This window comes from Paramisgurnus dabryanus, chromosome 16, assembly GCF_030506205.2.
Source record: "Paramisgurnus dabryanus chromosome 16, PD_genome_1.1, whole genome shotgun sequence".
Lineage (NCBI taxonomy): Eukaryota > Metazoa > Chordata > Actinopteri > Cypriniformes > Cobitidae > Paramisgurnus > Paramisgurnus dabryanus.
The window spans coordinates 12,904,576-12,920,525 of NC_133352.1; the positions used below are offsets into that span (position 1 = coordinate 12,904,576).

Consider the following 15,950-nt stretch of genomic DNA (forward strand, 5'->3'; position numbering starts at 1 on the left):
TATTTTTTGTTAAACAGAATCCAAAAAAGAAATGTTTGTGACTGTATGCATTTGTATGAATTATTTTAAATGAAATAAAAGTTCAAGTTAAACGACACCGAGACATTTCTGTGCGGAAAATGTCAGTAGCATTTCCATGATGTCATGCTGGCAAGAGGGCGCCAGAAACATTGAGGGTTTCATTTTGGTTTGAATTTGGCTCTCAGAGATCATGCACCCTGCCTTTAAAGCCACAATATGTAGATTTTCACAGTAACCAAAAATCTTGTAACACCGGAAGCTATCCCGTGAGTGGGCGTGGTTTCAGAGCCGACACGCCCCCAGTGTATGAGAGCAAAGAATTGTCTCAGTTTTTCCAAGATTTGTATAACTTATTTTTTGTGGTGTCACAATGTGGGGATTATCTTAAATCAGGACTAGGCCTTAGTTTAACAAGGAATATAACACATTTTAACAAACATGCCTTACTAAAAACGTTAGTTAGGGTTAGGGTTAGGCAAAACAAAGGGCAAGTTGTTTTCAGTTTGGACAGCTCCTACATTTATTTTTAGTCTAGGACTAGTCTAATCCATGTCCGGGAAAGTCTCTAAAAGGGCAACAATTACAAGGGAGGAGCCATTATTTGAAACAGGATTTTAAAAATTTCTCTGGATTTATAAATCCTTGGAAACATTTTACAAATGTGACAAACCCTTGGGAAGTTTTGGGATAATGAAAGTACACAATTGCATTAAATTAATCACACCCTGAAAGTGGTTTTTAGATATTTTATTAAAAAAATCTTACATACTTAATTCTGTAATATAAATAACTCAGACCAAATGTACCAACAGGCATCATGCTGAAAATATTTGATACAGGGTCACTGATTTTAGCTCAAAGCTCACCTTGGAGAGCCCAAATTAAATGTATAGTTCATCCAAATAAGGTTATTCCTCACCAATTACGCTTCCTCATGTCATTTCAAATCTGTGCGTTTAACATCAGTCTCAAATCATTTTTGGTTCCTTAAAAAAACCTTCAGAGGTTCTTTACAGTTCTTTTCAGTCTTCTATTCACTACAAAAAAACTTTTTTGAAACAGAAAAGTTCTTCAGATGTTAAAGGTTCTTTACACCCAAAAATGATTCCTCTATGGCAGTGCTTCCCAATCCTGGTCCTCAAGGACCTCCTTCCAAAAAGTTTTAGATGTATAACACAACTGATTTAACTCGGTTAACATTTTGGAAGAGGCTGATTAGTTGAATCTGGTGTTTTAAACAAGGCAACATCTAAAACTTTTTGAAAGGGGGTCCTTGAGGACCAGGATTGGGAACCACTGCTCTGTGGCATCGTGAAGCACATTTAAGTGTGCAGACCATAGGTTCAAACAAAACAATAAAGCAATGTGAGCAACCTCGGTGAACGTGATTTTACCAAGTAGGAGGTGATCCTGGATCAACATCATTGTTGGTCCTGGATCAACATTTTCATTAACCAATCAGATTGCAGGATTAGGATTAGTGTGTATGATAGATTTAGGTTTAGGATTGGGTTAGGGGCTTTTAAGAAATACTCATCAAACTATTATTTCACACTCATTTGAGGGTTTAAAAATGGTTAGGGTTTGAGTTAAGGATAGGTTGGGGTGTCTTTGATTAAAACGTTGATCCAGGATTAACAAAACATGTTGATCCAGGATCACATCTTACTTGGTGACCTATCACGGCGACCTATCGTTAAGTGTGTTGGAGAAAATGATTATTATTTTAAACTTTGTGAAACTGAAACCAAAACAAACGCATAGTAGAGCTAAATTCATACATGGTGACATCGATAACTTGAAATCTCACGAAAATATCATACAAACAAGTCAGTCACAAGATGCACAATTTTAATTTGGTTCAACATGTTGAGTCACATACAGCAATAAAAAAATGAATATGTATTTTAAAGATAAACAAATTCAGTGTTTAGTTTAACATAGAATGAAGTTTATTTAGGTTCGGTGCGAAGAGGTCTCATCCCTCAACTCCCTCCCGTGTCAGTTTTTTTGCAGTGTGCCATCGCCTCACTCTATCCCAGTTAAAGAGAAGGGGGTACACTGGGTCCAGGCTAATATTTCAAGCTCAGAACCTTTCCCTTGGACCACGCCAAATTGACTTTATCTCATTCCCCTATTATAACTTGTGAAAAGGCATATACATCCGGGACAGCTTGAGTAAACTAGGAATTGTCACTCATGGGGGAACTATTACTTTTAATTTGCTGTGTCCAAAATGCTTTGGGTTAGTTTGATATCAGTGAAGCGCTCGAAATGGGCACTGATTGGTCAATAGTCGCACTGGGTTGGTATCCTTTCAAATAGAGTTCATACTAGTACCTCAAAGTATACACTGCAAAAAATGATTTTTTCAAGAAAAATAATTCTTAGTATTTTGGTCTGGTTTTCAGTAAAAACATCTAAAAATTCTTAAATAAAGTTGCTTTTTCTTAATGAGCAAAACGACCCAAGAAAATAAGTCTAGTTTTTAGACCAAAAATATTACATTTAAGGGATTTTGTGCATAAAACAAGCAAAAAAAATCTTCCAATGGGTTAAGCAAAAAAATGTTTTGTTTTGCTTGTTTTATGCACACAATCAGTTAAATTTTAAATTTTTGGTCTCGAAACTAGACTTATTTTCTTGGGTCGTTTTGCTCATCAAGAAAAAGCATCTTAATTTAAGAATTTTTAGATGTTTTTACTGAAAACCAGATAAAAATACTAAGAATTATTTTTCTTGAAAATCATTTTTTGCAGTGTATGTTTATATACAGTATAGGTACCCAGTGACACTATTGTACATCCGCCTTTCCACTGTACACGACAAACAACGGCAGATAAACAGGAAGTCATTCATTCCCTATGGAGAGCCGCAAAGGTGATAACCATATGCAGATGCGTAATTTTCGGATCCGTTTAAACGTTGGATCCTTTTAAAACTTATGCAACACGTTATACGTTGACCGGAAGTAATGTATTTCACTGTATTCTAATCGAAAACTGTGTGGGAGGTGAAATTTATGAATTCTTTTTTGTTTAACTTTATCAATAAAACTTGAATCTTTTAAACACGATTTATTACTTATTAAAACAATTTAAATTATTAATGTAATATTTACACGTTATTCATTTTAATATTGAATCTCCAAAAATATTGCCGGTCTTTGTCATACATGCATAGCTGTTTATTGTTTTATTAATTTGTATTCATTTATTTATTTCACTATAGTGAATATTCGTAGATTGAAAGCTCTAGCGCTGGAATGAGCTTCTCTCTCATGTTGGCACAGATTTACGATTAAATTGAAATTTTATAATGGCTGCCAATAGGGGGCGAACTCTGACAACCGTGTCCGAATGTCGTGTACAGTGAAAAGGCGGCTTTAGGCCGAAAATATAGCACACATTTTATAGACGGTTTCATCGGATCGTCTGCATCCAAACTATACTTCCGGTTTCATTTTTTTTTTATGGTCTGACTAGTTCCTAAAATGATCTCTTGAACAAATGCCTCGTCGAAAATAACAAATGTTTTGGCTTCCTTGATAATATATGTGTTGTTTTTTTTGCTTGTTATATAAGAACTTTGTTGTTATTTATATTTAGCAGAGTTTACCGGAAGTTACGTGCAGACCACGACAGCCGCTTTTTTATGTTGTTACTGCTGAAACCGTCTATAGACAAATTTTGTTGTGTTTTATCGTTATTTTTGAAGAATGACAATTCCTGGTCATTTCTGTATTCATTTTATGGAAAAGAGCACTTCCAACATTCATCAAAATATGTCCTGGAAGAAATTGGGCTCCATTTTGGGCTATATTTTGTTTAATATGCTAGATAGACGTGAACGAAAGCACTGAAATACGAATGTTCCTTGTTTTTGAGGATTGATGACTCAGCATTAAATCTGATCCCTGCACACGCTGTTTTCCTTTCAGCAGCCTCCCATAGCCCGCCATCCGGTTCACTGCTTGTTCTGGATTTCCTATTGTGAGTTTAGCCATTAAACATAAGTAAGTGTCCCTGAGCGATCTGTCAAACCAATGAAAATTCAAGCCTGAGAAGAACGGACACATCAATTCTATACAAGCAATACAGAGCATTATAAAGCATCGTATTCATTCACAATGGTCATCATATAGTTAAACGAGCCCTGATTATGAGCAAACAGCTTTGTAAACATGCATGTGCGATCTGAACCCTACCAGAATGTTCATACTGCATGCCATGCTATAGTGGTACGTTCTCATTCGGGACCATATCATGAAACGGTTAAATATGTTTGTTATAGTTTATGTGATTGTTCTGAGGCTGGCATCGGTGAATCCAGATGGAAAATGTGATGTTAAAGGGCAAAAATGATCATTTTGGCACATTGTGCCAATAGGAAGATGTTACTGTATGGAAGGCCAGTGTGTCTGTCATTCAGGTGGTGCACTTTGTATCTGTTGTGCATTGTGATGTCCGTGGGGCGTCAGTCTGTCCTGAAAAATATAGAGGTTGTTGCTGGCGGCGATGGCGATGATGTTGTCTTTGGGATGCCAGGCGGTGTGAAGGATCTTCTTCCGGAAATCCATACTGTCCACGCTGACGTCCGTCTCTTTCCTCTTCTTGCCCACGCACACCCGACGCGGCTGCAGGACCGCCCTGCGCTTGCACATCTCTCGACTGGCCTCCAGAGTCACGTCACGCCGGCTCGCCCGGTCAAACATTCGGAAGTAGTTGTTGTAAGCCCCTGTCATTATGACGCTGGGAAGGAAGAGAGGGATTGTTGGAAAAACCATTGCACAGCAGCGTAACCCTATGAGTTTAATTCAAATATCAAATTATGAGGACGGTGGGCTCACCTGTCTGTTCCGTTCCAGGCACATTCAAACTTGTCAAAAATGCAGTCGCTTTCATATAAAGAGCACAGTTTAGTTCGTAAGTAGTCGTGGACCTAAAGAAACAAATTCGGAACAGAAAGGGCAATTAGGGGAATTTATACAAGAAAACGTGTCAGATGCATTTTGGATCTGAAAAAAAGGAAGTCATATACTATTCTTGGAATTTGTAGGAATGAGTATATCATTGGAGAATTTTCCTTTGGCTTACTATTCCTTTAAGGTAAATCCTGTTTCATATATAAAACAATAACATAGGAAAATAAAATAAAACTTTTTTATAAAGCCATACACTGTCAGAAAAAGGGTACAAAAGTATTTGTATTTTTGAGGTACCAGTATCTAACTTTGAGATACTGACATGCACTCTTTAGGTACAAAGCCATACTTTTTGAAAAACTACCGCCCCAGTGACAGCTTTTGTACTTTTTACTGATAGTGTATGATAACTGAAATATTAGTAAATTTCAGTGTTGTAGTCGAGTCCAACTCAAGAAAGATCAGAGAACGAGTGTCGAGTCCAAGTTCACATTCAGCTTAATCTGGACTTTACTCAGGCTCGACACTCGATCTCTGGACTTGGTCTTCCCGTACGGTAAAAAAATGTATTTCTCTGGCCAAAAATATGTTTTAAATATGCTAAATACATTTTGTAGAAAGTAATGCTAAATTTAATATACTTTTGAAAATATATTTAGTTTTAACCTTCACATATTAACATATATTTCAAAATGTATTTCAAGGGCAACACACTTCTAATTTTATAACCCAAACGGCAAAAAAATATATTTTTCCTTGCCAAAATATAAAAGTTTTTATAAAATGTATAAAGTATAACTATAAAATTAATAGGTATGTATAAAATAAAATATTTTATATATATATAATAAAGTATATTTTTGTAGTTTAAATATATTTAATTTTAAACTTTTTAAACCTGTTATGTTTACAGGTTTGTAACAAATTGTATAAATGCTTTAAAATATATTTATTTTTAAAATATATTTCAAAATAGCTAGCAAATATATTGGTGCAAAAATACATTTTCAAAATATATTTCAGCACATATATTTTTTGGTCATTTTTTGTGTATATTTTGATTCACCAGTGTATTGCCCGCTGATATGTATCTGCCGATTTTTGATGAATTTGAAACTATCTGCATATCAGCAATAGCATGAGAAAGGCCAATGACGAATGTTTATTTATTAACTGCGTATAAGCAATAGGTTGCATGTCTCTTGCATAATCCAGCATTTAAAAAAAAACATTCAAAATAATTAAATACTTCCCAAAATAAAATCTATACAAATTATAATTGTCAGACATGCGAGGGGGAAAAATAGTTAACCACGTAGTTAATCATGTGAGAGACTCATTCATGTGAGCCATGCGGTCAGAGAAAGAGTATTTCGAGAAAATGTCTGTGGTCTGGGCTTTTATCAAAATCTCAGAAAAAGACCAAAAACTGCCAAAATTATATCTTTCTTTGTGCCTCTCTTATTATGTTGGTCTATTGAATGTTAAATAGATCCAATCTATGTTCAGTAAAAAATATTTGATGCAGAAATAAACTAGATAATAGGCCAACTGTATAGTATTGTATACAGGTGTTAAATATCGGCATCGGCCAACAGTTGTCTGTTGTATATATATATATATATATATATATATATATATATTTGCTTTATGGGTTGCCTCTGACTCAAGTTGGACTCAACTACAACAAAGCTAAATATATGTCAAAAAAATATTTCGTTTTTTTTTGTTTTGGCTCCTGTTCAGTGCATATATTAAAAGATTTTACTATACAGATGAAAGTTCAACCACATGTCAATTTGTCCAGCCAAGCCACACGTCAAGACGTTAGTAAAAGAGAAATATATTCTGTGACCAACCGTCTCCACCCTTTTCTGATGATTGATGTAGATATATTTTCAATGAGCTGGCCAAGGTAAAGCAACAAAGTACTGCAGTAGTCACTCGATCCGTGATATGAGTATTTTTTGGTACAATTTTTTGCTATTAAGGCTTTGCTTAAAAATGTAAACAGATCATTGTGTGAGTGTTGGTTTGTGTGTAGTAGTTGAGAGACCTGGTATGTTTCCACTGGTTTATTTTCCATGTTAAGGTCCCAGACTTTAACAGTGAGGTAATCTCGCGTGAGCAGGTAGCGACCGCTGTGACTAAACTTGACATCAGACACTGAAGAAACAATCTCGGAGAAGAACGATCGCCGTGCTGGATCAACTTCCTCTTCAAACACTAATGCAAATACAAAAACACAGTGTTACATTATAAACAGAGCACATTTCATATAAAGTTAGGAAACCTACTGAAAATAAACAGATAAATCCACCCTGGTTGGCTGGTTTTAGCCGGTCTCCCAGTCCCAACTTGGTTTTAGGTGGTTTAGCTAAAGTGCCCTCTACCAGGCTGGGAGACCAGCTAAAACCAGCTTAAGATGGCTTTAGCTGGTCTTTTCAGTAGGGAAATAATATTTAGTAACCCTCTAATTTATAGGAGGTTAATGGTTAGGAATGAGGATAATGTTGTGTTTGTAAGACAAGAATGTCGTTTTTATGACCAACAAAATGTGTTGATTCAGAAACACACCCTGGTGTTTTGCAAAATTACAGTCATCTTGTGTTGTATGCATATGTGTGGCTTACATTTGGCATGTTGGTCACAGAGGGCACGGGCTCTCATGTCACAGAGCCGTGTGGTTCCTGTGCTGCTGCTGAAGGCCAACAGGTGGCAGTGGTGAGGATGAAACTCTGCCACAGTGATCACCTCACTCAGATCCTCCATGTTTTCTGGCTTCAGATCTACTATATCTGAGATGAACTCGCTGAGGAAATCCAACGTTATGAAACACAGTAAGGTTTCATACAATCACAAAATGATTTACTGTAATTTATTTACACCAGTAAGTGGCGTTTCCATTTTGTTGTCTTTGTCTATGCTGCTCAGAGGATACTGAAGCTGCGGTCAGTGATGCTGAGATGCCACAGGTTGATCCTCAGGTCATCAGCGGACAGGTAAGTCTCACAGTCACTGTTGACGCTGATGGAGTTGATGTGATAAGCGTGTGCATTAGCAAAAACCCGCCGAGGTGATGCCTCAACCAACAGATCCATTGGACGCAGGACAGGGACCTATGTTACCATATATACATGCAAAAACATGCACATGTATAAACACAGTTCTTGAATAATACGTTGAGGTGTGGTAACTATTAATTGTTGTTGTGGAAAATGGCTCCGTAAACAACATGGTGACCAAACCTGTAGAGTGGTGATGGTTGAAAGATCCTTCTGTCTTCCCTCTTCATCTCGGAGATTATAACCTTCTGCTCGCTTGTCTCTCTCACTCACCTTCCACAGCTTTATGGTCTTATCTAACCAAGAAATAAACACAATATCAAATTAAAAGTATTGAGGGATATACTGTAAGGTTTCTGTGCTATGACATCACAATAAACAAGTTGTTTACCATTGGTGGCGAGAAGGAAGTGGGCGGGGTTATGTGGAGGCAGCCAGCGAATCTTATTTATTTTCTCTTCGATCTCCAAACTTTTCAAGTAATCAAACTCAGGTTCATGACTCTGAAATGTACTATAAACATTATATTCGCCCTGAAAGAGAGAGCGACAGCGAAAAGCAGTGATATTACAATTAATCATTTCTAAAATAAAAATAGTATTTATTTTCCATGCCAAAATTATTATTTATGGGAAAATTGTGAAATCTGTAAAGATGATCTGTTACCTGTGGCTCTCTCTGAAAGATGACGACCCTCCCACCCCTATCTCCTGTGGCCAAAAACTCTCCTGTCTGGTTGAACTCAACCGTTGAGATGACATCAGCTGAATTAAACAATACCAACATTAAACAACTAAACAGCATTTTAAAACATACAATGTATTTAAGAAGAATATTCACCTATTGCCTTTCAAAAAAGTGAAATCCTAATTTAAATCATTAAATTATTGTTATTAATGTGCTACAAACAAAAAGTGGTGATGTCCATAAAGAGATCAAATCCTGTCAGTAGTGCTGAGGTTTAAAATGCAATGTTTATATTGGAATAGGCATAAAAGAACCGATTGAAAGTAATTCTGTGCATATTCTTAATGTTTGGAGTCCCCACCCTTACAAAAATGCTGATTATTTCGTATTAACCATGTAAAAAATGGTGCCTATAGCTGTCACTGGGGCAGTCCCCTTTGAAAAGGTGCAAATATGTAGCATTTAGGTACAGATACTCTACATTTGGTGCCAGTATGTAGCTTTGATGCAGTGTTTAGATTATGTCAAAGATTATGGGGTCCCCTAGCTAAGCCACACCCCCCTCGCCAAGCCTCGCCGTCATTATAGTGACGTCGTGATTTCACAAAGTAAGATGTGATCCTGGATCAACATTTTTTGTTGGTCTTGAATCAACGTTTTAATTAAAGAAACCCCAAATTACCCTTAACTCAAACCCTAACCATTTTTAACCCTTTAGTGTGAAATATAGTTTTTGAACCCCTAACCGTAAAGATTACTAAAGATAATAACTAATTATAACAGATCAACAAGGTCAAAATAATCCACACGCAGAGACATTGACTCGTCTGTCAATTCTCCAGAAAACAGCATGAGACGCAGAGTTTATATTTATTTCAGACAGAAATGTTTAGGATTGGTTTATTGCAAAAGTGGGACAAATAATCGAAAGGATCGCTTTGTGGCAGCGCAGCTCGAGAATTTTAATTCTGTGTAGTATTTAAATTTATAAAAAACAGGGGGACCCCAATAATTAATATTTTTGTGATTTATAGGGGGTCCCTCAATGCTTATAAGAGGTCTAGGACCACCCCAGCCCCCCCTCAATTCGAACACTGCTCTAAGGTACTAATCTGAAGTGTTTAGGTACAAAGAAGATGCACTCTTAGAAAGGATGTGTTCATTTTTTACACATCTTTGTACCTTAAGCTTTTAACACATTATGTGTCATTTTGTGTTGATCTTGTGTTAAAATAAAACACAAGTTGTGTTAAAAATAACACAACAATGTGTTGTTTCAAAAATAACACAAAGCTGGGTGGATTCTGGGACAACGCATTTAGTGTGTTGTCCCAGAATCAATACCAATGTGTAGTTTTTAACACATCCGTTCTAAAAGTGTGTACTTTTTTAAAGGGAACTGCCCCAGTGACAGCTAGGGACCATTTTTCCTGACAGTGTATGGCAGGGGTGGGCATTCCTATTCCTGAAGGGCCACAGTCCTGCAGAATTTAGCTCCAACCCTAATCGACACACCTTTCATCATTTCAAACATCATTTGCAAGTAATACTAAAGACTTTGGCTGCGTCTGAAATCGCACACTGTGACAGTATGTACTGAAATAGATGAATTATCTACTTATTGAACATTAAAACAGTAGGTACTATATATAGTTTGAATAAGGATGATATGAATACATTTGGTTGTGCTATATCCACTATGCAGGGTTCCCACACCTTAGTTAGCTTCAAATTCAAGGACCTTTCAAGGACTTTCCAGGTCCAATACCCTCAAATTCAAGGACTAAATGTGGGGCACATTTCAAGTGAGAGCAAGATTACATTGTGATACCTTTTAAGATAGATTTTTAATGTTCCCTTTTGAGGGAACTCGCTTTGCGTCACTGCGGTGACACTTTGGGGACGCCTCCAGTGGTAAGTGCGTCTGAAAGTGTATATCAAATTCATCCAATGGTGAGGCTTAACAACAAAGACTGGGTGACGCAGGAGACAGGAAGTATATCGCTATCTAAAATCTTGCCAAAGACGGCGTTACAGCGACGCAGGAAGTATGGCAAGGGAGAAGCAGCGTCTGGTTCCCTTCTCAGGAAACAACAGCTACATACGTAGCCCAAGACATTTTTATGTGTCAAACACAACTATTCAAAAAAGCATTTTGGTATGAATCAACATTCGCATACAGAAGATATAAACATTTAAAGCGAACAGTTTAGCACGTGTGCTTAAAAAGTCTAGAATTTTTATGATTTTATCCTACACTACACAGGGAATAATATGGATTTTTTTCCAGAAAACTTCTTGCATAAAATAGATTCAAGCACTTTCAATGACCTGAATGTATGTAAGTGTATTTTCAAAAACTTCCCAGGGAAGAATTTTCCCCCCAGATTCACAAACTTTCAAGGATTTCAAGGATGTATTTGCCTTTAAACGAGCCGAGTTACCGCTTTAAGTCATTTTTGAATAAAACAACGCCCCACTGTCGTTTTCTTCCTTGGAAAACTCCTCTCCCAGGGGATCATGGGATAGCAAGTGTCCATCGAATGAACACTTTTAGATCCTACTGGAAGTAGTACGTCATCCAGGTACTGTTTATTCGAATACTATGAATTCGGACATGCTACTCACCTCGCCTACTATACAGTATGGAAGTAGGTGGTTTGGGACGCAGCCTTTGATTCGAGGTGTGTTTGATTTGGATTGGAGCTAAACTCGAATGCCCAAACGCATCAAGACTGGGGTGTGGAAATGATGTAGTCACCCTTAAAGCTCTTCACACAGTTGACATTATCTCATCCATTTTTATGAGGTGCATGATGGGATGTTTTAAAAAAATATATATAAAAAAACACCCATGTATTCTGGGCACCTGTTGGCTGTTATTACTTTACTATCCCCATACATTCAGTCAAATGTGTCAAAGCATTTAAGTTTGTAGTGTGGGTGTGAATTTTACCCTCTGTGAAGTCCGGCTCTAGGACTGCAAGGTCTGAACACAGAACTGGGCTCAGCATTCTGGGACAGAACCAAGGGCGGGGCTGCAGCTCTACCAATCCTGCAAAGAGGCGGAGTTTTATAATGATGACCATAAAATGAAAGTGAAATGTGTTACCGGTGTTTTAATATCTGTCTGACAGAAGCACATATAGGCCATTTTTAAACATACAGTTCATGTGATCTTAAGAGTACTACAGGCCTTGATTTATCAAATCAAACCTACCAGATTATGGGCCTCAGATTTGAAATGCATATGCATTTTATGCATAGGATTTTAGGCCTCAGATGAGATATAGTCTTGAGTTTTAAAAAAGGATTGTGAACACTTACAAAAGGAAGATTCAGTGAAATACATACATAAAACATCTCTCACATATCTTACCTTCTGTCACATCGCTGTGCTAGCAGTTGTATTCAGACGTTTATACATTCAATCAGATCCACAGCTGAGAAAAGGTGTCTGTGAAAAGGCATGCATGTGTAATGAATGAGCGGCACACCGTCCATTTTTCATCCATCAGCATCCAGTTCCACTGCAAAGCGTCATGGGGTGTATGAGGGGTAACTCCACGCAAAGAGGCTAATGGCACACACACATAAACTCCACAAAACGCTAGACGGCCAGGCAGACTTGTCTTGTCTTGGTTCAGCCGAGAGGCATCTACAATCAGAGGAGTCTATGGTTCGATTCATTCCTGGTGGGTTTTCCAGATAACAGAGGTAAACAGACGACAGCTGGACTTGTGCGTAGACATACTGATGTTTGTGCAGAAGAATGAAGGAGGGGTACAATCCTATGTCTTCTGCTGCATAGACTCCTCCCCCAAAACACATCACATTGAGCGAGACAGAAAGCTCTCGAGTGACATACACCCATCCAATCGATTTACTTGTCAGGATGTTGCGGCCAATAGGAGTGCAGCTCAGCATCGTTGTGAACTGCAAACCCCCACTCCAGCCTCATACTGATACAGCTACAGGAGCGGTTGCCTGGTAACCGCATCTGTCTCCGAGAGCAACACAAGAGTCTGGGAGGCTAAAATGAGACATTGCAACGGTTAAATAAAGACGGAAATCTCTAGAATATGTTCTGTGGACAGATGGTACACATTAAAATAACAGTATTTCGGCTTTATTTGTTTAAATGCAAATGAGCAATGGGTACACATTTTACTGAATAGTGGTATGCAATTTTTGCACAAATGGCAATTAAAAGCTAGGGTTGATTAAAAGCCTAAAGATATGATTCAAAATAATAAAATGTATTAAAGAAATCATCAAAATTTGATATAATAAAATATGTTTTATAGGAATATACAGGAATGGTGCAGTCTTTATTTCTGACACTGATCACTTAGATGCAGGATTTAATTCTTAGATGGACCTCAGTGAAGATGTGAAGCAAGAGACCGTGATGATGACTCTTTGTAAATCAAGACCACTTTACATTTGTCATGGTATGTGATCGGAGGAAGACGTGGGGAAATACAACGATGAATAAACTTTAATAATAATAATAAAACAATAAACAGGATGACGGATAAATATCACATAACATTAACAATAACAGACCACCAACAGGAAAACAGAGTATAAATAGACATGATCGCGGTAAATGATGACAGGTTGGGATAATTACAAACACAGTTTAGGTGAAGGAGTGAGGAGGATTATGGGAAATGTAGTCCGGAATGGGGATGACAGAATTGAGAACAGACTAGGAACCTAATAACTATGTAAACACATTATTTATGATATTTACATATATTTCTGCTCCCTCGTGTAGATCCAAACCTTCATGATTGATTTTTGATTTATGTTTAGTCAAATAAATAAATTAAGAGTGTTCTCTTAGCTTCTAAAAAGCATAATTAGCATGTGTCAAAGCTAGCATAACACATTTATCATGGATATTTATCAATGTGGTGTTGCAACTGTCTCAACATGATTTGATCCGTTTTGTGTTTCTGTGTCTGAATTTAATGAAGAATTTCAGTACATTTTGATTTGATATAAAAATATTTTCCAGTTCAATGGTCTACTCAAAACTTTTATTGTTTTACTTGATTTGATTTTAATTGTTGATATGTTTAATTATTGTTTCAAATGTAAACATACATAAAAGCCAAGCTAATATAAAAAATATTTAATAAATAATGATAAAAATTTAGGCTATTAATAAAAGGTGCTTTGGCAGGCAACTCAGAGACTCAGTTAGCATTGCATTGTGACCGAATCTTTCAAACATGGTAAGAAGCGTCACATTTCCAGCTGACGTCAGAGGTATTCAGGCCAATCACAATGTATTTTACTAGATACAAAAAAAAAAATTTTTTCGCAATGAAATAGGTGCACTTTAATACTAGGGGGGTCGGGGCTCTTTGTTTCACGGGTTGGTTGTCACATTGCTTATTCCAGACACACTACATGGCGCTGTGGTACAATTTTGATATCAATTTGTTAGCTTACTCATTTGCACTTATAATTTTGCTAAGCAGACACAAAACATTGAGGTTTAGGAGACTTTTTTCATGGGTCAGAGTAAATTTTCATGTTGGTGTTGTTTTTGTGTTAAGAACTTGTAGGATATTAGTCATTCAAAAACAAAACACTCATTAAAAAGCCAAAAGTAGTAGCTTTATTTTGAGTCATCTTTTAGCTATCAAGTTAAAGCCATGTGGCAGCTAGCTTAGCATGTTTGTCAAGAAGTCAGTTGGGGATGGTTGTCTCATAGCTTGCGGGGTTGGTTGTCACATGTAACAGAGTAAGTATTGGTTGTCACATTGTGTCAGAGTGTCTTTGATGGTAATTACTTCCTGTTGCAATACATTCTAAAAGTAAAAAGTATACACGTTTAAAGCCAAGACCCCAAGTTTTCATTTCATGTAGGAATTACTGCTGAAGGATTTTTTGAAGATGAGCAAATTATGCATGAGTAAAAATTGTGACAACCAACCCCGGTCTCCCCTACTGCATTTTGGACAATACTTATATTGCAAAGTATTTTAATTTTGAGAACACTAGAATATGTTCACTTTATTCTTCTTCATTCTTTTTTTTAACTCTCTGTCTCCTCTTTCAGTCTCTCTCTTACTTTGGTTTCATAAATTAATTAAAAACTGATGTTTTTATAAATGGATGAAAAAATGTATGCAGTAGTTGCTATCTGAGCGCACCTGGCATTGTAAGCAACTTACCAGCTTGTAAACCAGTAACCCCGGAAGATTTGAGGAGGTGTCTGACTTCATGCGGCTCCGCAAGAAAAATGATTCACTATTTTGAAGCACTCGAAACACCGCGTGCTGGCGACACCTGCTGGTGAAAACAACCAACAGCTCTTAGGGCAAACATAAGTTCTTGTTTGGTCAAGAAAAGGTTTTTTTATTTTAAATGTAATGTGTTTAAATTAAATTATAAACTACTGATACCTTAAAGGACAAGTTCGGAATTTTACACTTAAAGCCCTGTTTTTAGATTGTTTATGATGAAATAAAACGGTTTTGACTGAAATTTCGACATATGCGGCTGCCCCGAGAATGTTTGGGTGTTTGTGTTTCAGCTCCTACCTTTACAATGGGTTTAATGGTGCACTGGAACAATCCTTCCTAAAATGGTCAGGGGTGTTCACTGGTATGCTCACACAAAAATCGCTGCAAATTACGCATTCCAACAGGTTTTATCGTAGTTTTTGCCAACTCCATTGACTTGTATTAGTTGTGCTGTGAGGTACGGTATTACTCCGCGCCGGGAACTTTGTTTCTATTCTTGCAAGTGGCAATGGCGGATTAGCGCCACCACCTGGGCTGGAGTGTCTATTATTCAAGCTCTTAACGGAAGAATGTACGGGTGTGAGGCGTTTGGAAAAATAGGTCCACAAGTTAACAACGAATGCTAAAACAGCTGTTGGAAAGCATATTTTGCAGCGATTTTTGTGTGAGCATATCAGTGAACACCCCTGACCACAGGGTGAGTTTAATGTCTTTGTAAACAAAAGTTTAATGCATTTTAGAAAGGATTGTTCCAGTGCACCATTAAACCCATTGTAGAGGTGTGAGATGAAACACAAACACGCGAAAATTCTCAGGGCAGCCGCATGTGTCGAAATTTCAGTCAAAACCGTTCTATTTCACCAAAAACAATCTTAAAACAGGGCTTTAAGTGTAAAATACCGAACTTGTCCTTTAAAATATAAATGTTTGTATCAAACGATTTGAGTTTATTTCAGGCTAATCAATATTTGAAACTTTGAAAAGAAT

The 15,950-nt window shown here is 37.0% G+C and overlaps 1 protein-coding gene across 1 annotated transcript; it reads right to left on the reverse strand.

Annotated features, from left to right (window-relative positions):
• Nucleotides 1-2,505: 2,505 nt before the first annotated feature.
• ppp2r2cb (protein phosphatase 2, regulatory subunit B, gamma b) lies at nt 2,506-15,394 on the reverse strand. Its single transcript, XM_065266567.2, has 12 exons — nt 15,261-15,394; nt 14,892-15,006; nt 12,077-12,730; nt 11,654-11,752; nt 8,677-8,774; nt 8,402-8,543; nt 8,194-8,306; nt 7,887-8,064; nt 7,579-7,743; nt 7,002-7,171; nt 4,871-4,962; nt 2,506-4,772 (listed from the first exon to the last, which is right to left on the reverse strand). The coding sequence occupies exons 4-12, from the start codon at nt 11,709-11,711 to the stop codon at nt 4,445-4,447; spliced, it is 1,344 nt and encodes a 447-aa protein (XP_065122639.1). The 5' UTR covers nt 11,712-11,752; nt 12,077-12,730; nt 14,892-15,006; nt 15,261-15,394; the 3' UTR covers nt 2,506-4,444.
• Nucleotides 15,395-15,950: the final 556 nt, after the last annotated feature.

Bases quoted from the DNA above. Each gene is read 5' to 3' on its own strand.
- ppp2r2cb (XM_065266567.2), bottom strand. From the start codon at position 11,711: ATGCTGAGCCCAGTTCTGTGTTCAGACCTTGCAGTCCTAGAGCCGGAC. The intron at 8,544-8,676 runs GTAACAGATCAT...TCTCTCTTTCAG, and splicing joins TCTTTCAGAGAGAGCCACAG to GGCGAATATAATGTTTATAG. The intron at 8,065-8,193 runs GTTTGGTCACCA...ATGGTAACATAG, and splicing joins CAACCATCACCACTCTACAG to GTCCCTGTCCTGCGTCCAAT.